Source organism: Pseudorca crassidens, chromosome 17, assembly GCF_039906515.1.
Source record: "Pseudorca crassidens isolate mPseCra1 chromosome 17, mPseCra1.hap1, whole genome shotgun sequence".
Classification (NCBI taxonomy): domain Eukaryota; kingdom Metazoa; phylum Chordata; class Mammalia; order Artiodactyla; family Delphinidae; genus Pseudorca; species Pseudorca crassidens.
The window spans coordinates 41,745,147-41,768,125 of NC_090312.1; the positions used below are offsets into that span (position 1 = coordinate 41,745,147).

At 38.3% G+C, this 22,979-nt stretch overlaps 1 protein-coding gene, 1 long non-coding RNA gene and 1 other non-coding gene across 6 annotated transcripts in view; 2 read left to right on the plus strand and 1 right to left on the minus strand.

The window, feature by feature from the left end:
* The window catches only part of LOC137210128 (uncharacterized), a 189,919-nt gene extending 188,960 nt beyond the window's left edge, over positions 1 to 959 (minus strand). The window contains exon 1 of the long non-coding RNA XR_010936275.1: positions 323 to 959. This is a non-coding gene — a long non-coding RNA (uncharacterized lncRNA). The remainder of the gene's footprint in view (positions 1 to 322) is intronic.
* On the plus strand, positions 388 to 469 carry TRNAS-AGA (transfer RNA serine (anticodon AGA)). Its single transcript has one exon. It is a non-coding gene; the product is annotated as a tRNA-Ser (tRNA).
* CFAP418 (cilia and flagella associated protein 418) lies at positions 849 to 22,252 on the plus strand. Of its 4 annotated transcripts, XM_067711728.1 has the most exons (8): positions 849 to 1,116; positions 5,093 to 5,180; positions 8,453 to 8,517; positions 9,050 to 9,115; positions 12,898 to 12,984; positions 16,744 to 16,839; positions 20,199 to 20,372; positions 20,715 to 22,252. In XM_067711728.1, the coding sequence occupies exons 1-8, from the start codon at positions 950 to 952 to the stop codon at positions 20,866 to 20,868; spliced, it is 897 nt and encodes a 298-aa protein (XP_067567829.1). In that variant the 5' UTR covers positions 849 to 949; the 3' UTR covers positions 20,869 to 22,252. The 4 variants fall into 4 exon arrangements, with proteins under 4 accessions (XP_067567829.1, XP_067567831.1, XP_067567830.1 ...); XM_067711730.1 differs by lacking the exon at positions 20,199 to 20,372 and having other exon boundaries at positions 851 to 1,116; XM_067711729.1 differs by lacking the exon at positions 12,898 to 12,984 and having other exon boundaries at positions 851 to 1,116.
* Positions 22,253 to 22,979: the final 727 nt, after the last annotated feature.

Consider the following 22,979-nt stretch of genomic DNA (forward strand, 5'->3'; position numbering starts at 1 on the left):
GGGGCAGGGGTGGAGCTGGGAGCCCGGCAAGGAAGCCCGGAGGCTGGTCGGTGGCCCCACGGTTGCCGGTTCCCTCCTGGAAATGCACACCTCTGCAAGCAGGTGTACAGCAGCACCAGGCTTTCTTCCTTACCTCTTGTTTTCTGACGCTAACTTTAGCGATTTTACTAAAATTCAGTTTTTTCTGATGGAGAGTAAAAGGTTGGACGAGATATGCTCTAAGAGCCCTTCAAGAAGGTAACATTATTAGAGCCATAACATTCAAATATGCTCTTATCTGGCAGAACAGTTTTGCAATGCTTTCCTCACGATCTAAACATACCTGTTACTGGAGTAGATACTTGTGTGTAGACTACATAGATCTCATTGCCAGAGATAACGTCAACAGTAGTCGTGGCCGAGTGGTTAAGGCGATGGACTAGAAATCCATTGGGGTCTCCCCGCGCAGGTTCGAATCCTGCCGACTACGATCAACCAACCTTTTGGTACAAATCCTTGTTTTCCTTTTGCAGACTTCTCCACAGATTATTTAAAGACTTTATGAACTGCTGGAATACAACTGGGACCCCAATGGGGCAAGATGAAGAGCGGATGAGGGATCTAGGCAGTCGTGTGATTGTGGTTACAACTTGAGTCCAGAAGAGGGAGATGGGACAAAACACTCCAGACAATCTGGAACAAAGAAAAGCAAAGCGTCGCGAAGTAGGAATGGACAGTTCCGTCAGACCTCTTGCCCCGCGGCAAAGCCTGTGCGCCGGAGCCTGGCTACTCCACGGCATCCTTCCGCGCGAGCGCGTCAGCGCCCAGGCATCGCGAGCTCCTAAGACAGCCTCGGAATGGCTCGCGCATGCGCGGGGGTGGCCAGCGCGCCCTGCGGATCCTCGCGTTGCCCCTGGAAACCACACGGTGCTGTAGCTACCAGAGCAAGGGAAGGACATGACGATTCAAGATGGCGAAGGACCTGGACGAGCTCTTGGATGAGGTCGAGTCCAAGTTTTGCAGACCAGACCCACTGAGACTGGGTATGGTCGAACGGCCCAGAGGCGGAGGCGGTGGCGGTGGCGGTGGCATCCTCAGCAACGACCGGAACCGAGCCGAGGCGGAAGAGAATCTCAGGTTAACAGGCGGGAGGGGTGGGCTGTTCTGGTGAAGCCTGCTTCAGGTCCTAAAGCCACCCCTCCGCCGCCGGACCCAAAGAAATGTACCCCCGCCCGCGACCTCCAGCTCCTCTTCCTGCTAGGGCCCAGACTCTCAATTCCCCACTACCGGGGCCGCACACACTTCAGCTCCCCGGCCTGTAGAATCCTAACATCTCTTCCCAAGGCCCGACTCCGCCCCCCAAGCAAGCCCCAGAGGACTGGCCCCGCCGATGCCCCGCCTCTAGAGCCCGCGGTTTCGCTCAGGTTCCGATGCGGGAGAGGGGGTGCAGCTTAGGCTCTCTCTCTTGAGCCCCGAGGGGGTCACGGTGACCCGGGCTTCCGTTTGCGTGAGCGATTCTTCTCCGCTTTTGAGATTCCCGCACAGAGAACCTCATCCTATTGCCTCTGGTCTTCTTGGGACCCCATTCCCAAGGCAGAACAATTCTTGGGCCAATTGTTGGAGAAAACGATTCCATTCTAGTCCATCATTAGTTGATTTTTTTTTAAGCTCAGATAATTGAATGAGATTAGATTTAAGATTAGATTTAAGATTAAGATTATTGAATGAGATTAAATTTAAGATTTAAGGTTTAATTATTGGTAACACTGTCTTTATTAATCCAGCCACCTTCCTTCTCCCCATGGCCCCAGCTAAGGGTACCAGATGATCTCAGGCATCCAAATTGAAATTTGGGGAATTTTCTTAAGTCTTGGCTTTTGATCCAGAAAAAGTATCTTTCAAATTTGTCAGTCATTTTTCTTCTGTGTAATTATTCAATAATAGGACTTTCTTCTTTATCTCACTTCCCCCCTCAATTCCAAAAAAACAAAATTTTTGCCAGAGTGAGTATTGTCCTTCAAAGTGATGGCTTGGGAGCCTCTGCAGTGACTCTTGCTTGAATCTCTTGGAGACGCTTGTGGAATTACACAGAGGCAGCTTTGGAACAACCCAAGAAAGTCAATCTTGTTTATTTATGGCTGCATCTGTGGGTTTTGTTTTGTTTTTGCGCACCTGCGTGTGATTTCCCAGAACCCAACACCATTGCTACCCAATTTACAAGACTTACCTCTAATGACATTTGTTTATAAAAATTCACCCTCAGAAGATAAAAACATTGAAAAGAGTCTAAAATTTAGAAGCAGAAGTTCTAAAAATTAGTCGAGTACTTGGCAGCATTCTAAAAAAATAACTGTAGAGCCAACTAAAATGACTGCTTTGGGGACTTCCCTGGCGGTTCGGTGGTTAAGACTCCGAGCTCCCAATGCAGGGGGCATGGGTTCATCCCTAGTGGGGACTCGGCCAAAAAAGATGACTGCTTTGAATGGGCTAACGCTCATTTGACTGTTTATGCAAATAGCACTCTCACTAATTTGTATATTATTATCTTGAATGCTGGACATTCTTATGTACTCATTCCCAGCACATCTACCATTCCTATCCTACAACAATGTTACCTTGCAAGTTCTTTTGTTCTTTTTATTTATTCCTTTGGGGCATGAAGAAAATTTATCAAAGAGCCTTCCAGAGCCTATTCATCTTAGGAGAACTAGCACAGAGGGATAGGATGTCTTAGAGCAGGCTGCTGAAAATGGAAAGGGTTACTAAGGTGGACGGATCCTCTCCAAGCACAGGTCCTTTTGTACCTCTCTCCGTAGCCTGTTGTTACACTACTAAAATCCATCCATAATCCTCGTAGCATCCCATCCCACCTTACTACCTCAGATTTTTCAATAATACATTTATAGAAGCTGTAACAAACCAGTACTGTTGTCATTCATGTGTTGAATTCAAGTGTTGTCATTCACTTCATTTGGCAGTGTAGTTGTAAATTATGCCAAAAAAAACCAGCAACAAAGACCCTAAACTTAATAACAAATGTAGTATATAATGTCAAATATTAAAATTTTGTCCTGAGCCAAAATTGATACCTAAAAGTTAGGAACTGATTTACATTATGAATTTATTAATAGGAGACTACCTGCCAATTGTGTAGTGATATAGCCTGTATCTCTTTTTCTTAAAAGAGTTAAAATACCGAAATTGTCCCTTAAAAATGATAGCTCTGCAGATAATAAATGACCATGACACATCTGGATGCCAGGAACTACTGCTAAGTACATCATGAAAGTACAGAGTACATCAGAGAGTACATCATGAAAACCAGAGGAGAGAATTTCTAGAGGACATCTTAGCAACCTGCTGTCACAAAAGAAATTGAAGGAATTGGTACACAAGTGTCAGGTGCTTCTGAAAGATTAAAGCTAATTGGAACCGAGAAAGGCCATTGAATATAGTGATTTGGGCAGTAGTGACTTTGAAAAAAAGAGTTTCACTATAGTTGAGGGATATAGAGGCCAGAGATGGAATATTACACCTGGAAGAAGTTTTAAATAGTTGTCTAGATTTCCTCTTTACATATAAAATGTCTGAGGTTCAGAGAGGTTAAATAATTTAAACTAGGTGGGTAGTTCTCAACAGGTGATGACTTTACCACTCAAGGGGCATTTGGCAATGTCTTGACATTTTTGATTGTCATAACTGGGGAAGGGTGTGCTACTGGCATCTAGTGGGTAGAAGCAGGGATGCTGTAAAACATCCTACAGTGCACAATAGCCTGCCCCTCTCACTGTGGTACACACACACACACACACACACACACACACACACACACACACACACACCCCAACGAATTATCTGGTCCCAAATGTCAGTATTTCTAAGGTTAAGAAACCCTTATCCAGATCACCAGCAGATGCTAAATCCAATATACTTGTAAGGAAGTAGAAATAATGGATATAGACTACTCTTCAGTAGTGAGTAAAATAGGGTGGCAGCTTCAAGAGGGGTTTTGGAATGTTTCTTTGAAGAGGAAAGCATACTTAGCATACTTGGGAAGAAACCAGTATACAGTGGAAGATATTAGGGGTAAAAGTTAGAAAGGGAAAAACTGAAGAGGCAAAGTCTGGACATAGATGGAATCAGACATTCAGTGTTAGGCAGTAGCCTCTGCGTTTTCTTACATCAGGTTAATTATCTTACTCTAAGCAGTATCAAAGGAGGGCTATAATCCTGATGTTAACAGTTTCGGAGCAAATATGTTTCTAGAAATAGAGAGTTAGTCTAAAAAAACCTGTCTTTTAAAACAAATAATTTAATGATCCAATGAAGTTATAAAGTTATAATGATATACAGCATCTGTAACGTAAACTCTAAAGAGAGTTAATCTCATTTAGTGTTAGGTGTCTAGACTGCCCTAGACTCAATTCCAAGCCTCTCCTCCCACTATTTATATGACCTTGGCGAGTTTTTGAATCTCTCAGTCCCTATATCTTCATCTATGTAAAGTATTCAGTAAATGTTAGCTATTAAATAGGAGTTCCATGCAGTACCAGTTTGTCAGTAATCCTGTGATGATTATACCCGCAGAAGGTAAAGAGGTAGAGATACTCTGTCAAGCAAATATCACTTTTTTGTGTGTATGTGTGTAATTAATCATTTGGTTATATAACCTTTGGCTCCTGTAGTAAAGAGGTATGATTATTTGACTTACAATGGAACCCTTAGGGGAAAATTAGACATATTAAAATTATCTTTGTTTATAATTCTCAGGTTCTACTTATAATTTTGTAATATTTTGTATTCTTAAATAAATGGTTGATGTAATTTAGAAAAGTGCATACCCACCTTTCTCTTATATATAACGTACAGCTTTAAACGTTGTATTTTAAGTATGTAAAAGTACACATGGGAATTTGTACCTGATGAACTACATCCTTTTTCTCAAGAATCCTAGGCTATGTCCATAGTAGGAAAAAAAGAACATCACATTTTTCCTTCTGTTATCAACTCTAGTAATGGACTTTATTTAAACAAAACTCTTCTCATGCTGGCTGACTTCATCTGCACTTAAGCTTCAGCTGTTTTCTTGTTTGTTTGTTGTTTGTTTTTTCAGATCAACAGAAACATTTAAAAAAGAACATGATCTTGACAGTCTTATTAACGAAATATTTGAAGAGCCCAACTTTGACAAAAAATGCTTTGTAAGTCAAATGTTCTAAATGTACAGTAATTCTTTCATTATCTCAAGACATGTTTAGAATAGTCTGAAAACTTACTAGAATACACAAGTATCTATAGTCCTTTGAATTCTGAGAAATACAATTATTTAAAGAAATTATTCCACTGAGATTTAAATAAGAAAAAAAGTAGAAACTGTGTTTTGCTTTTTATTTCTCAGCAAGAATGAGAAATTAGAAAAGCTGTTGAACAAAAGTCAACTTGCAGATGAAGTTGGTTACTTGTATTTATTTGTATAGTGTAAGAATACTTTTCTAAAAGACCAAAATCAGCTTTCATTATAGGAATGTGCTTAGCATCTCAAATGCTTTGCCGTTGCTCTCATCCCATGAACTAATCAGTTAAGTTGGTAGTATTTTATTTTTTTAAATGCTTATATATCTATATCAACTTTATAAAAGCTCATAAAATAATATAACAGCCACCTATATATTTACTAGTCATACTGAACGTATCTTAACATTTTGCCAGATTTGCTCCTCTGGATTTTTTTTTTTTTTTGGCCACACCATGTGATTTGTGGGATTTTAGTTCCCTGACCGGGCATTGAACCCAGGGCACAGCAGTGAAAGCGCTGAGTCCCAACCACTGGATCGCCAGGGAACTCCCTGGACTTTTTTTAAAGATATAAAAATTATAGTTTAAGAACTCTCCAAATCTTACTCTACTGCCTTCCTTCCCAAAGGTAACCATTAGCCTTTCCATCCATACTTTTATACTTTTATTACATATGTATGTAACCATAAACAATTTTAACTAATGTATAGCAGTCCCTTACGTAACTCCACCGCAGTTTATCTACATCCCTGGTGATTAGACATTTTGATTATGCCAAGTTGTTGCTCTTACAAACAGTGCTTCATCAAATATCTTTGTATGTCTTTTTTTTTTTAACCCATGTATAGGAGTTTCTCTAGGATATATAAACCTAGGAAGTCACAAGGTGTGCTCATCTTCAACTTTTCTACCCATTGCCAAAATGTTTCCCAAAATGACTGTCTTATTTGTATTCTTCTCACCAGCAGTGATGAGAATGTATATACTTTCATTTTTACCAGTTTGGTAGGCACAGAATATATTTGTTAGATATATATATATATATATATATATATTTGTTAGAAAGAGACCAAATGGAAGTCTAAATTACAAGGACCACAAGGAAAAAAATCTAAGAAATAAATATAATACCAAAGAGGGTTGGTTTGTTTGTTTTTAAGGTAGGGAAGATTAAAGCAAGACAGTGGACTAAAAATAACTAGGCAATGATTGTGTTAAGATTATGGTTATGGGCCACTTCTTTTTTTGTCAGACTAAAATTTAAGTGACTGGTATAGATCTTAAGCTTTGTATTTCTCTGTGCCAGAGGGGAGAGGAGTGGGAGAGGTCAGTGAAATACATGAGGGATGTACAAATACATGAGTCACAGATGAAATGTACAACATGAGGGATATAGTCAGTAATACTGTAACAGCTCTGTATGGTGACTAGACTTTCTGTGGTGATCATTTTGTAATGTATAGAAATACCAAGTCAGTATGTTTTACCCCGAAACTAACATAGTGTTGTAGGTCAATTATACTTCAATTAGAAAAACAAAGAATAAAAATAAAACCAAGTTTAAAAAATCTTAATTTATCTAAATTTAACATTTTCAGTTCATCTGTGGTAAATTAATAAGCTGATGGCCTAGTTGAATAACATGTCAACACAATAGCAATGGTGTTGAATACTCTGCGAACAGAATGCATCATAAATGCTGAATAGCAATACTAATTTAATTAGTGGTAGGAAAAAAACTACATGATGTTATTCATTGATCATCTGAGCAGTTCATTATTTAGTAAGCACTACAGCGTATGTATCTGTGTGTGAGGCACTGTCTCTTCAGTTCAAGGCATTTCAGAAAGAGAAGGAAATACTTCTCTAAAGAAGTATTAGAGAAGATATACTAATCTGAAATAAAAATAGCTCTTATAATCATGAAGAATAAGCTTTTATGCACTTCTTCTGTGTGCTCCCTTTTTGAAGATAGTTATTATATCCAGTTTTCCAGCCTGCAGGGGAGAAAGCAACCCAAGTAAACTTCTGGAGGAAAGCAGATCGGTGTAAAACACTGATTGGATGAGGAAAGGAAGTGTCTCTGAATTGCTCGTCCATATGCCCACCTTGTCCTCAGAGGCCAGATGCTCTTGAGAGTATTGGTCCCTCCTCCATTGCTCGCCCGTCCTGTTGTGTTTCTTTCTTTTCTTAATTGAAGTATAGTTGACTTACAATATTATATCAGTTGCAGACTCACACAAGAAAGCCCAGAAACAACAGCAGATGTCCCAGTGTGCCAGCCTTGAGTTGCAAACACAAGCCTGGATGGCACATGGGGCGTGCTCCCAAAGACAAAAAGAGACTTAGGCACATTATTACTTTTCAGCTATGCACCAAAAATGTTTCCAGTTCTGTTTAACATCAGTTTTATTCAACAAATAAAAGAGTTAAGAGAAATAGTAAAGTATTTTTGCCTCCATTAAATTTCCTCACCTACTAGGTAAATTGATGGCATGTCTCTGCATAGTTTAAATTGCCTTCTCTCCATCCTTTCCTTGGCGGTGGTCCTAGTATGTGGTCGGCCATGTTGTTTGGTACCTTATACCAGTTAACACTTAATAAATGCTTGCTAATGATGATGTTATGTAACCATATAGGAACTACTGTATGATTGTGACTAGGTAGCTCTACATTTTCCTTGGACATCTAATGGTTGATACCATTTCATCTGATCAAAATTAATATTCCTGAAGTTACCCAGGAGTTTGGTTAGTTTATTTTTAGTTCAGGTGAGTACCATTCACAGCCTTTAAAATGAGTCTGAGGTTTTTTTACTCCTCAATTGAATTTTTCCAGGATGAAGTTTTAAATAGCAGCTCCTTCATATTAAATCATTGAACTCTAGTATTAACTGAAGAGTTATAAAGTGACTCTAAATCTTAGCATGCTAATAATGGCAGTATATCAATTTTCTAGACTAAACGTTAGCATAGTAATTCGTAAATTCCTCAGGGAGGTCTACTTCCCTTTTGCCTTTAAAGAGTTTTGATCATTGTTTTCATTTCAGAAACTTTAAAATCATAGGAAATTTTAAGCCATTTTTAAAATATCCTTGTTATAAAATAAAGAATATTAGTTTTCATGTTACAATTCTCTAAGTTACCCTTGGCCTTTTATTGTTTTGTTTTTTTAACAGAAATTAAAATCTAAATCTTCAGGTAACACATCTGTCAGAGCTTCCATTCAAGGCCCTGGTAAGAGGTAAGTTGGGATTGCTTTGGTGAATTATACACACTGGTGAGCATGGTCTAGTAGATTTTGTTACCGTTTAACAACATTGAGCAACAAAGCACCACTGGTCGGCTTTCAGGAGACAGACCAACAGCAGCATTTTTCAGTGTTCTTATGGTCTGTGACTCCTTAGTGTAAAGGAACTTGAATGGGAGGTTATTGCTATTGTAAATAATTTTCTGCTGCATAAAAAAAAAAAGTGTGAATGTTTCTCAAAATTAATGTTCTGTTATATTCTTCAGTATTTACTTTGTCCCTTACGTTATTTGGCAAACACATTTTTCTGTGACTCATTTTAACTCCTTGAGTGTTCCTGAATATACAGGTTTTATCCAATAACACACTGACCCTGAAATAAATACCTCTTCCTTGAAATAGTTGGCTTGCTCAGGAAAATATACAATTTGATTACAAGAATATAGAGTCAATGAGGCCAAATTAACTTCTCATGTTTCTTTTATGTTTTAATTTTATTTTTCTTCCGTCTGTTGAACATGTCCAGCTGCAGCCCAGTATACCTTGGTGGAAGTGCTGTTCCATGTGGGGTTGGGACAAATACTTCACAGAGGTAAGATGTCAGAAATATGTTATACTTTCTTAATTAGTTTTTTCCAAATTGATACCCTGTTAAAACATAGTTCTTATCATCTTGGCATGAGTCTGTTTCATAATAAAAGGTATATTTTGTTAGCCAGTCTAAGAACACTTTACTGAAATACTGATTATTATTGGGTGATAGTTGTTAAAAGCTATGGTGTTGGGTATGTGTTGTTCATTGTGTTGACACCCTTCTTTAAGAGCCACTTGAAGTGCCTGGATCACTTCCATCCCAGCTTGGTTTCCACAAGACACCAGGAGTTGAGCTTCTATCTTGCCATTTTTCCTTCCAGGCAGTGAAAACCAGTGAGTAGGACAGGTGAACTATATGATGTGTCACCCCCATTGCCTTGGCCAGTCAGCATGAGAAGCTGTGGGTCTCTAGTACCCAAGGAGTTCTTAAGCACAGTCTCTTGATTTTACATATTTCAAAAGGAGAAAGCCTCCTTTTGTTGTCTCTTCCCCAACCCTCCTTTCACCCAGGATCTCACTCAGTACCTCTTTCAGGGCAATCTTATGGTCATGATGCTACCTACCCCAAGCCCCTATCAGCCTCAGACTCCTAGCCTATTCCATTGTCATTGTCGTAAAGTGGGGAAACAGATCGATTTTCAGCAATTTTTTTTTTTATTGAAGTATAGTTGATTTACAATGTTGTGTTAATTTCTACTGTACAGCAAAGTGATTCAGTTATACATATATATACATTCTTTTTCATACTCTTTTCTATTATGGTTTATCACAGGATATTGAATATAGTTCCGTATGCTATACAGTAGGACCTTATTGTTTATCCATTTTATATATGATAGTTTGTGTCTGCTAATCCCAAACTCCCAAGCCATCCCTCCCCCACCCACCTGCCCCTTGGCAACCACAAGTCTGTTCTCTATGTCTGTGAGTCTATTTCTGTTTTTTAGATAAGTTCACTTGTGTTGTATTTTAGATTCCACATATAAGTGATATCATATGTTTTTCTCTTTCTGACTTACTTCACTTGGTATATAATCTCTAGGCCCATCCATGTTGCTGAAAATGACATTATTTCATTCTTTATTATGGCTGAGTAGTATTCCATTGTATATATGTGCCACATCTTCTTTATCCATTCATCTGTCGATGGACATTTAGGTTGTTTCCATGTCTTGTCTGTTGTAAGTAGTTCAGCAAATCATTTTACTGTCCTGTTAAGTTTGGTTCTATTTTTATAGAGGCCTACTTAACTAGATTATTATATTTTGTCTAGTTATTTCTAAAGCACTTTTTCATTTTCTGATAAAAGAAGTAAAAGACTGAGCTGTATGATTGCATTCTGATCACGTTTCAGGAGAGATAACCATTATATTGAATAATGGAAGTGGGATCCAAAAGGACATTGTTGGAGGGTTGTGGTAGAGCTGGCCTAGATCCGAGGAGGCCTGGAAAAAAAGGGCTATAGGACCAGAGGGAAACTGGGAATCTGGGGAAGCCTAGACCAGGAACACCAGGCAGCAGACAGGCTATAGCAACCCACAGGGGTGATGCCTGCTGTGAGGGCTGTAAATGAAGAGTTGATAGCACCTGAATCGTCGTGCGTTGAGGACTGTCTATTCAAAGGATTAGAGACACACACTGCCCTTAGAGAAGAATACAGTCTGGCTGCTTATCAATCCTGACTTACTGTGTCTACCCAGTTGGATTTGTCTCAGTCATTGCCAGACCACTCGGCCTCGAATCCAGGCTTCCCTCAAGTCATCCTTGAGCTATACGGCAAACGTTTCCTAGTTACCATCCACTTCCATCTTCTGTAGTCTCACCCACATAGAGCATTAAAGAAAATATACCTAACATAACATTTTGAGCACCTCTCCCCTGTTCAGAAGGAAAATGAGAGCTGCCGTCTGTCTCATATTAACTCTAAACTCATTGTTTGCTTTACCAAATTGTTGTTCTTCCTCTTCTCTTTTTAGTTCTTTCACCTCCAGTTAAAGCCTGGGCTAGATACTCTACTTCCACTAGAACACTTGTTATCCTTCTACTTTCCACTTATATTTTTCTACCTCTGAGTATTTTTACACTTACTCCCTGTCTAGAATGACAGTCCTTTCTAATGCATGTCCCCACTGTCTTACCTGCTTAATTCACTTACTGTAGACTCATTTTGTCATTCTGTTTGAACTTCCTTTTCCTTTTCTTTTTTTAAATATTCATTGAATGCCCTCTATGTCCTAGGTACTAGATACCAAAAAAGGTAAAACACTGGCCAGTAGAGAAACTGATAAAGAAACACATGATTATACCCAGGGCATGAAGAAAAAGGGCTCTGATGACAGAATACCTAAGTTCAGATATTCACTCTGCCTCTTACAAGCTGTGAAGCCTTGAGAAGGGATATAATCTTACAAAACCTCAGTTTCCTCACCCATAAATACTTTAGTTTTTATGGGTGAGGAAACTGAGTTATTGTAAGGATTAAATGAGATAATACATTAAAATTGTGCCCATGTTGCAGGTCAGCTAGCTACTATAGGTACAGTTATTTGGAGTTGTTTGTGGGTATTTCTCGTCTGTTTGTGCTGCCTTCTCATTGTGTTATATCTCAGCTGCAAGAATCCTATATTCTACTACTTTTCCATTTTATCTCAGGAAATATCTCTATGTGTTCTGGTTTACTTCCAAGAGTAAATATTTTATTAAGATTCTCTTTTATGTAGTATATTTTTACATGTACTTTGATTTAGTTCTAGCAGAGAAGAATCTCGTTCCAGATGGAATTTCAGTGTATGCCTATTATATAACATTGATCCATGAGAATACCACAATCTTTCAACCCCATTCCTACCTTTTGCACAGTGACAAGAAGGGAAAACACATACAATTTGCATATATATGCACAGGTAAATGTTTATATTCACAGATCTTCTTCACCCATCACAAAGATACTAATCATTGACCACCTTCTTCATGGCATAGATCAACACACACAGAAAGATAAGCACATACATACTCATGTGCATGTAAAATATTATATGTATGAAGTACTTTATACTGTCCAGAGCACTTTTTTGTAAGTATATGTGTATTGGTTCACCTGCTTCACAGGGAAAAACCAAGATGCAGGTAGAGCAAGAATTTTTAACCCCATTTTATAAATGAGCAAATTGAGGCACTGATGTTAAATTCATTAAACACGTATTAATTCATCATGTCCTGGCTTAGTCCTAGGTTTTGAGTGAACACATTGTGGTGAACAAATAAATAGACACTTCCCTGCCCTCAATGAGCTTTCAGTCTAGATGAGGAAAGAGACTTTAATTCCACAAATAACTATTTAATTTCCACATGATATGTAATGTGAAGGGTAAGTACAGAATACTATAAGCATAGATAATTGGCATCCTAACTAATATGAAGTGTTAGGGAATGCTTTCCTAAGCAAATAACATTTAATCAGACTATGATATGATAAATAAGTAGGAATTAAGCAAAGACAGGGGAGCCTTGGAGCCAGAGGACCCACCACGTTAGACGATCCCTGAGCTGGAAGGAGCCAGGGGTGTGGGAGGAACAGGGAGCAGCCAGGTGAGCTGGAGTGTAGTGAGTGGGGGAAAGAATGGCTCCTGGTGGGGCTGGAGAGGTAGTCAGGGGACGTTTGGTTTGGGGTCCCCTGGAGGATTTTAGAAAAATATGTCCTATAGCAGTGGAACCCATTGGGTTGTTTGGGGGTTTTTTTAAGCGGGTAGGGATGACATAATCATATTTGTGTTTCTAAAGAAAGAAATTTTGGTTCCAGAATGGAAAATGGATTGGAAGTTGGAGGGACAAGACAGGAGAGAACACAGGGAGACCAGTCAACAGGCAGTAGGTACCGGTGGTCCAGGAAAGAGACAGGGATGGCAGCTGTGACCTAAGTGGTAGCAGTGGCTGTAGGGAAAAAGGGTCACACTTGAGATATTAGAACATAGAATTGACAGAATTCAGTGATTAAATGGCTCTTGGAGGCAAGAGAGAAAGTTGTCAAGAATGACTCCCAAGCCCTGTGCCTTGCCCAAGGCAAGGACTCCAACGTGTAACTTTACGCCTAGTCCATTATTCCTTTGCAGACGCTTTTATAATGTATGTAAGAGGGAAGCCGCTTTTGTTATTGCAGCTGTTGTTTTCCAGCTGCCCAAACAGCAAGACTCCCCAGTCTACTGTGTAGATCTGAAGGATTTGACTGAGAACCAGAGTCTGTGCAGAAGACTATATTGGGCTATATTTGGGACATTCCCACCACTAACATCTTTAAAATAGTAAAGATTTTACTTACTAGCCTGATAAAAGGACAAAGCTGTTGATGACACTTCCATGTTTGTATTTACTCACATTTTCGAGGAAAGACCTGACAATTTATCTTTCATTGGAACCATGACTTTATGTTAGATATTCTTTTATATATAGTTATAAAAGAAAAATATATTTAAGCCCTGAAAATAAGCACTGATTTACATGCCTAGGGCATGAAGGAAATCGGGTCTGTTCTGCCTCTTTTTCATGTGTTATGTTTGTTTAATTTTTGGATCAAGCTCTGATTTGAGAGTAATCTCGAATGATTTTAGAGTGTAAAGATTTGAATCTTTTACCCACTTGGTATAAAGGGGAAGAGCAGTAGCAAAGCATGGTGGCATTAATAAGATATAGATAAAACCAAGGTGTTATTTTCAAGCCAAATTGAATTTTACTCTCCTCGTTATTTTTTAAACTACTTGCAAGCCTGGATTATTCCATAGACTGGTATAATAATGGTCTAATAGAGTGAATCGTAGCAGCAGAATGATTTCTTAGCTGCAAGTTAGTTTTATTTTTCTCAAAGGACAGTGTTGGTAGGAAAATATGGTAGTGTGAATAGATTTGAATAAACTGCTAAATTTTAAATTAAAAAGCTGTATTTAACATTATGGTTGAAATTTTACACATACAGAATGTCAGGAAATTCTAAATTATAGTTCCCACAACAGCAGTAATTCAGCCAAATTGCACATATGTATTAAGGCATTAAAGTTAACACTCTGTGCAATCATGTAATAAATACATATGCATAAGAAAGCAAGTTATAGCAGCTTTGGGAACCATCATTTTGCATTTCCTGACTTGTACATTCAAAATCCAAGTTCAAATGTGTACAAATGTAATTGTGTTGAATTTCCATATGTACAAATTCAACTTCATAAATTGCTAACAGTTTAAAAGGAAATATGGAATTGTTTATGAAACTTAAGATTTTAAGTGTTTAATTATTGTTGTGATTAATGTTTTTAGAAATACAAAGCATTCATTCTCAAAGAAACTTCCAGGCCAAAATATATTTGCAATTTTGAAGTTAAGTTATCTGAATTTTAGAGGGAAATAAGTGAAAAAAAATATAGTGATGGATTTTATTTTATTTTTTAATTGCAGAAGTATTATATGCTTTTTGAAAAAAATAAAAAGTCAAAATGTATAAGGAGAAAGATAGTACTCTCCTTCCTTCCTCTCCATTCCCACCCCTCCTGAGGCAACCAGTGATAGCTGCATGGTATATTACCTTCCACATTTTTCTCCATGTTCTTACAAACTTGTTATAAACACCTATACAGGAAAATTTGTGGGGTAGTTTTTACAAAGACAGGATCATGTTATATATGTTATTGTGTACCTTGCCTTGTGCACCTCTATGTCAGTAGTTAAATCTAATTAACTCTTTTATCAACTGCCTAATATTCCATAGTACAAATGTTATTCAGTCTTTTCCCTCTTTGATAGCTATCCAGGTGGTATCCTGTTTTTTGCCACTTCAACAGCACTGCAGTAGAAATTATTCTTGAGATACACGCCTATACTCTGGTGCTTTTATTTATATGTAATATATTCCCCAAAATGGGATTGCTAGTGCAGCAGCTAGGTATAATTTTAATTGTAAAATTATGCCAAGATTTTTCCCAAAAGGTTATAGCAGTTCACATACCCACCAGAAATGTCTGAGAGGGCTAATTTTTGCTAACTTAATTGGTTTAAATATATATTTCATGGTTGCTTGAAATTTTAATTCTTTATGTAGTATTTTAACTTTTTAATAAATGCTGTATACCAGGCACTGTCATGAGCACTTTATCAATATTAACTTGGTTAGCTCCTCATAATTCTTCTATGAGGTGTGCATTATTATCCCCATTTTACAGATAGGGAAACTGAGTCACAGAAGTTAAGTTACTTGACTATAGTTACACAGCTAGGGAATCAGCATTTGAACGTAGGCAATCTTATCTACACTCTTTAACTACTAATCTATGCTACCTATATTAGTGACATAGTGACATTATATTTTTAGAGTTTCTTTCTTTGTTGTCATTTGTAAGCACTCTTTATCAGTATAAGTATTTGACTATGTGTTGAAAATGTTTTCTTTCAGTCTATTATTGGTCTTTTCACTTTGTTTTTGGTATCTTTAAAACTCTTGTTATTTCCTTTTAATTTTTAGATGATCAAATGTATCTACATTGATTCTAGTTTTAAAATACTTCAGACAGTGGAGAAGTTTTCTTTAAATCACAATTATTATACAAATCAAATGGTTTGCAGCAGCAATTCATAATTCTTACCATATATTATCATTTTACTCCTGAAGTTACTATGTACTATATGAATTTTGAGATTTGCTTGGCATTTTGGTTCCTCAGGTTGTCACTGGGTAACTGTTATGTGCTGAGTATCGTTCTAGCAGTTCTACCCTCTCTCATCAGCAGCATTTTTCCCTTCATTGCATCTTTGCCATCAGTATAAAAACCGACTCTTTCTCCTTCTTAAATATAACCTTCTATTAACCCCACTTCCTTTACCAACTACCACTCCACTTAAAGAAACTGCTTAGATATACCTCACCAGTGAAGCCTATGCAGACTCTTGTATTTAAAATTATAACACACTTCCTCCCAGTACTTTCAATTTTATCGACTCTACTTTTTATTTCATTTAAAGCACTTTTTACCTTCTAACGTGCTACATAATTTATGAGTATTTCTTCTCGAATTAGAATCTAAGCTGTTGGAGGACAGAATCTCACCAGCACATAGTAGTCTTTCAGTAAATACTTTTTAAGTGAGTGAATGAACACATTAATGCCAAGTAGTGGGGAAACAGAAACAAATAAGTTATTGTCCCAGCACAGAGAAGATATTGTCCCAGCATTTCAATACAATGTGACAAATTCTGTGGTAGAGGCATCCTGAAATTTTCATTAGGAAGGGAAACACGTAAAGAAGGTAGCTTAAGTGAAGATCTCCCTCAGACAAATTTGAAAACCATTGAACTAAAAGATCTACACATCCATTTTTTTCTTTTATATATGTAAATATACATGTGTGCATATATGTATCAGTATGCAAGATCTTAGTAAAATAGGTAGGTTTGTGCAGAAATTTAACCTGAAAGTTCAAATAGGTAATCAGACCAATAGTATAAAAATTTATACTCAGATTCATCTTTACTTTTCTGTTGTTTACTCGGTAATCTGTAATATGTGGTATAGTCTGTGAATAAATCAGCATATTTTCATATTTAAATTTAACAGTAATTTCTAATGTACAGTTCTTTTTCTCTGAACAGAGCATGTGACCATCTGCGTTGTATAGCCTGTGATTTCTGGGTAGTAAGCTGCGATGACTATGGGTGGGACAAATCATGTGATTACCTGTTTTTCAGGTATGTTTCTAAAGAACTTCACTCTGTGAAAAAATGTACTTAATATATAACTTTATATTTCTTACTGTGCAGTAATGCCTCTTGGTGACCTTGGCCAGATTGTGTGGCCTCCACCTCTTTGATATTTCTCGCATCATCTCCTCCTTTCCATCTGTCTGCTGTCAGCCTAGTTAAGGACATGTTACTTCTGGACAGGAGTTCAGAAGTAGCCTCCTCACTGATTTTCCTGTGTACAATCTCTTCTTCCAGACCACCCTTCACTTGCTGAGAATTAAAGCATAACTCTGAGTATGCCATCCTCTTGCCCAAAACCCTTCTGCTTACAGAATAATGTCCAAATTCCTCAGCATGGCATTCAAGACCTTCCATAATCCAGTCCCCAACTATCTATTACCCAGCTTTGTTTGTCTTTCCATGGTATACTTTTCACCTTTGCAAGATTTTAGCTACATCAAAACAATGCTCCCGGGGCTTCCCTGGTGGCGCAGTGGTTGAGAGTCCACCTGCTGATGCAGGGGACACAGGTTCGTGTCCCGGTCCGGGAAGATCCCACATACCGTGGAGCGGCTGGGCCCGTGAGCCATGGCCACTGAGCCTGCGTGTCCGGAGCCTGTGCTCCGCAACGGGAGAGGTTGCAACAGTGAGAGGCCCGCATACTGCAAAAAAAAAAAAAAAAAAAAACAATGCTCCCATAATGCTCCCATTCCCTATGACTTTGTATAAACTCTCCACCTCTTGGGCTACCTTCCCACCATTTTATCTACCTAAACCCTACCTGTCCCTCAGGGTATGGTTCATTGCTCATCTTCTATGATTCCCTTACCACTCTCTCAACTTGGAAGTAAACTCATCCTCTTCCGTGTGTCCACAGCACGTTGTACCGGTTATAGCACTTACTGTAATAAAAGACTGAAAATATCTTAGGTTGGTGTATGTCTGCCTCCCTCCTTGTGGTTGGGATAGTGTCTTACTTATATTTTTGTAATTTGTACATCCTTAAATACTCAGTGAATACCTAATGTTTTTAAGTTATAAAAATGTATCTGAACTATACATTCACATTTTCAAATAACAATTAAGGGCTAAAAATTAGTAAAGTACACATATCATGCATTTTTGGCCCCCCAAACCTGTGCCTAAGCAAAGACTATATTTTCAGATACAAGTCATCAGAATTATTGCAGCACTCTTCAGTAGCATAAAGAAAACCGTGCGAGGCTTTCTTCACACCTCTCTGGCATCCATTCTCATGTAAATCTCTAGGAGTCTCCTCTAGTGTTAATGTAAGAGTTTTTAAACTTTTCACATCAAGAACTGTTCTGAAAATCTGAATCCTCTCAACATACACACAGAAAGATTCAAATATACAGATACATAGAAAAATTACAATTTGAGAGATTTCATAGTATCCAACCCAAATAAAGCCTAGTGTGGTCCCAAAATCCCAGGTCAAGAGCCCGTACTCTTTGGGGCTCTGAAGCTCAGATTAAGAAATGTAGACTGTAAAGTGGTAGATGAAACCATGAAACTGGATGATATTACCCAGAAAGGTGACTTGGAAGCCTGTCAGTGAATGCAGAGTTAAGGGATCATTTAGTTAAGATAGGAGATGCTGGGACTTCCCTGGTCCAGTGGTTCCCTTAACCACTGGTCCAGTGGTTAAGAATCAGTCTTGCAATGCAGGGGACGCTGGTTCGATCTCTGGTCAGGGAACTGAGATCCGAAATGCTGCAGGGCAACTAAACTCATGTGCTGCAGCTAGAGAGCCCGCATGCCGCAACTACAGAGCCCACACACTCTGGGGCCCATGTGCCACAACCAGAGAGAAGCCCGCACACCACAACGAAGAGCCTGCATGCCACAACGAAAGATCCCACGTGCTGCAGCTAAGACCTGACACAACCAAAAATAAATAAATAAATATTTTTTTAAAAAAGATAGGAGATGCTTTGATGTTTATATTGGGGGGGGGTGGGGAAGACAAGAGAAGGGAAGGTTATGTGAATAACAAGGTCCTGGAGGCTTTGGGGTCTAGAGTGCTGATGGAAAGTGGGCCTTGGATAGGAAGAGGCCGCCTCTGTGCCTGGGTGGAAAGAGGTCATATACTGATGTGTTCAAGGGGACAGCTAGGAAATGGAGGCCTTTTCACATCTCACTGCCTGATTTTGTGAAGGAAGATGTGATCTGCTTGAAAGTAGAGGGGAGAGGAAACACTTGAGGGCAATAAGTGTATCCTAGCTTTGAGAAGTTCTAGAACTTTCTAAAAGAAGTATAAGCTATACTTGACCATCCTGCCATGATAGCTAAATAAAATGCTCTTATTTTTCTATTAAACTGTGTTTGCTTTATGGGAAATAATGAAATTTTCTTTCTCAGCTTTTAAAATATGCACTACTTGAAATGTATTAATTATTGATAGTTCCTTGGCTTTCATGATTCCTACTCCTGAAATCTCTAAGTATTCAATCAAGTGTGACATGTTAAGTTTGTCAAAATATATTGCAGATTGAATAAAGGACAGTCCTTCATTTAGCCATTTAGTTTTCATTAAACACATTTAGTTTTGTTTGGCTTTTTTCTTTGCAGTAGAACTTATTCAGTTCTTCCCCTATCTCACTGTAACCTTAGCTAAGTTGTTCAGCTGGTCAAAGTCTCAGTTTCCTGAAGTCAGACAGTTGGCCTGGAAAATCTCTTAGGTTTTGTTAGGGTCTAACCTCAATTGTGCCTGAATTTTGTGCAGTACTGAATGTGGTGCCCATTGGCCACCAGAGGGCACTTTGTTTCCTGCTTTCTGTAGCAGTGACATCAACAGTTAACAGTGTATTTCTTTCTTTAAAAGTACTTATACTGTATTTCATCATTTCACTATGTATTTTTTCATCATTTCACTTTGAATTTTTTCATTTTCTTTTGTCATGGAATATTTACATAAATTCAGTACATGGACTATGAAAATCATAATTGATTTCCTATTAATTAAATTTAACTTCTGCAGTCTTTTTTGTAATAGCATCAAGTCAGATGGTTATCGTTTTTCATGAGTTTTGCGCATAGGTTTAATTATGTTAAAATTACTGACATTTATTTCAGGATAGGCATTTGTTTTGTTTCTGGTAGTGTACGTAAATAAGCAGATCATTGAAACAAATGAGATATAATATGAATTCAACACATAGAAATAACAAGCACTTTTTCTCTATTAATGAAAAATTTCTATAGTTAACCCATCAGAAGCCTGTTATCTTTATGCCTCTTATATGCCCTCCATTTGCCACACTGCTGGCTTTATTTTTTTATTTTTTTTTTTTTGTGGTACACGGGCCTCTCACTGTTGTGGCCTCTCCCGTTGCGGAGCACAGGCTCCGGACGCGCAGGCTCAGCGACCATGGCTCATGGGCCCAGCCGCTCCACAGCACGTGGGATCTTCCCGGACCAGGGCACGACCCGTGTCCCCTGCATCGGCAGGCAGACTCTCAACCACTGCGCCACCAGGGAAGCCCCTCCACACTGCAGGCTTTTAAAATATGGCACAGGTGAGTATTTGAGGTAGGACATGAACCACCATCTTTTCCACTCTATTCTTATATCATGTAGTCTCTGATAAGACAGATCAATAATTCTTCTCTTTAGGTCACTGTGTTCTACAACAGCCTTAATAAACAGACCTAGAGGATTGCCATTTAAAAACATTGAAATCCTCAGAAAGAGAACGCCAAAGTGTATCTTCTGTTTTTCATGTGAGAGCACCAGGTAGTTTAGCGTTTGGATGTTGTGAAGATAGGAAAATAAAGCAGTTAGAATTTCTTTTTTGTTTTTTTAAGTCATTAAGCACTGAACAAAGCTACTATGCTAAAACCTTCTTATTTTACTAATAGGAACAATATGCCAGAATTCCACAAATTAAAAACAAAGTTGGTAAAGAAGAAAGGAACACGGGCATACGCCTGCCAGTGCAGCTGGAGAACCATTGAAGAGCTGACTGACCTTCAGACGGATCATCACCTTCGCTGGGTTTGCGGTAAACACTGAGAACACAGACTTTCCACATTCAGACAAATGCATCCATGAGAACAGTCTCTATTAACTGTCACAATATTTAGGTAAAGGTACATAGTATCATGCCTTTTGGAAAAGACAGGAAATTTCATTTAATGGCTGTATAAATTTTCAAAGACCAAATGGACTTGGGAAGATAATGTGCTTTAATGTTTTGGAATTATTCCTTTTTGATATATGGACATTTCACTTAGGAAGTAAGGTAACAAGTTATCCAAATACTTCTTTGCTAGCCTGTCCCCTGTTAAATAGAAATTTCATTGTGGAGTTTCATACAAATGTATAGCCATTCAGTAGCAACTGCAGTGTTACTGACTGCTAGTATACTTAGCATAAACATTCCTCTTTATAGCAGTTAAAAGGGATAAAGCTGGCCCTGCAGAGAGGTCATTGAGGGGTGTACACATCACCTCTTCCAGTCAAATCTGTTGTTAGCAAAGATCATAATTTAGACATGTCAGAAACCATGTGATCAGTGGCTAATTGAAGGGTTTTCGGGAGTATAGGTATATTGTAGGTGAAAACACTGCCTGTATCTGATCTAACTTCACCAATTCAAAGCAATACTATGCACAGTAGTAAGTATATATTACCAGTTTTAGCTTAGTTCTCCTCCTTTTGTTCATTTAGATATCAGAAGTTATTTAGTTTGCTCTTTTAGCAAGTATTCATTTCTATATAAAAGTGGGTTTTTTTGATGCACCTAAAAGTACAAGGAAAAATCCTAATACAGACAGGTCATTTTTGGATTTTCCAAGTACCTTCTTGCCTTTAATGCCCTAAAACTCCATTAAGTAAAGAGAACAGCAAGTAAAATATATTCTCAGGCAGCCTGTAGATTTTTCTGGTAGGATCAGGTTGACATACTGTTTATTGGTGAGTACATGAAAAAAGAAAGCATAGCTGAACCAACAGGTAGCCTGTTGGGCTCCTTCTTAATATGACTAAGACTTGAGGAGCCCTACAGTAGCAGCACATTCAGAAGATTGGTTACCTCAAAATTACCAGCTCGCAGCCCCATCAAGAGATTCCAATTTGCCAGCAGCTCTTTACCGCCTGTGTCTAATATATTGTTCAAATGCATGACACAGGCTTGCTGAAAGCGAGGAACTGAAGCAAAGTTATGATCTGCGTAGTCTTATACTGAATCTGTTCCAGCCATTTTACTCAGGCAAAGAAAGATCTGGTCATTAAACTCCTTCTCCTAACCATGACACATTTGCATATGTGTATCACTTGCTCCAGTAAGTCTAGTATTCCAACAGGATAAATCTCATTGTGGCAGATGCTCACATTTTTTGTATTAAGAATATGTTTACCAATCTTATCTTTCAATAAAAATTTTTTACCCCCTGAACTTTTATCTCAGTGTAATTGTGTCGGAAACATAGTGGGGGACTTCCCTGGTGGCGCAGTGGTTAAGAATCCACCTGCCAATGCAGGGGACATGGCTTTGAGCCCTGGTCTGGGAAGATCCCACATGCCACGGAGCAACTAAGCCTGTGTCCCACAGCTACTGAGCCTGCATTCTAGAGCCCGCGAGCCACAACTACTGAGCCTGCATGCCACAACTACTGAAGCCTGCATGCCTAGAACCCGTGCCCTGCAACAAGAGAAGCCACCTCAATGAGAAGCCTGCACACCTCAGTGAAGAGTAGCCCCTGCTCACCGCAACTAGAAAAAGCCCGCGTGCAGCAACGAAGACCCAATGCAGTCAAATAAATAAATAAATACATACATACATTTAAAAAAAAAATTGATCCTTTTAAAGAAAATAAAAAAGGAAATGGGGATTTGGATTGAAGTTGCCTATTTCAAAAATAGCAAAGCAACAAGATCCACACATTCAGAACCTCATGGAATTTGGCACATTTAATCATAATGGTGATTTCTTTTTAATTTAAATGAGCAAATTTACTAAATTATGGATTTGAAATTTTTTTCCTCTTTTATTATTTCATCATAACTATCCTATAACTTAGATATGTTGCCCATGTTTGGCATTCCATAACATAATAATTATAATAATTAGTTCTCTAATGTCAGAAATGTATAAATGAGTTCACATTTTTGTTGGCAATTTA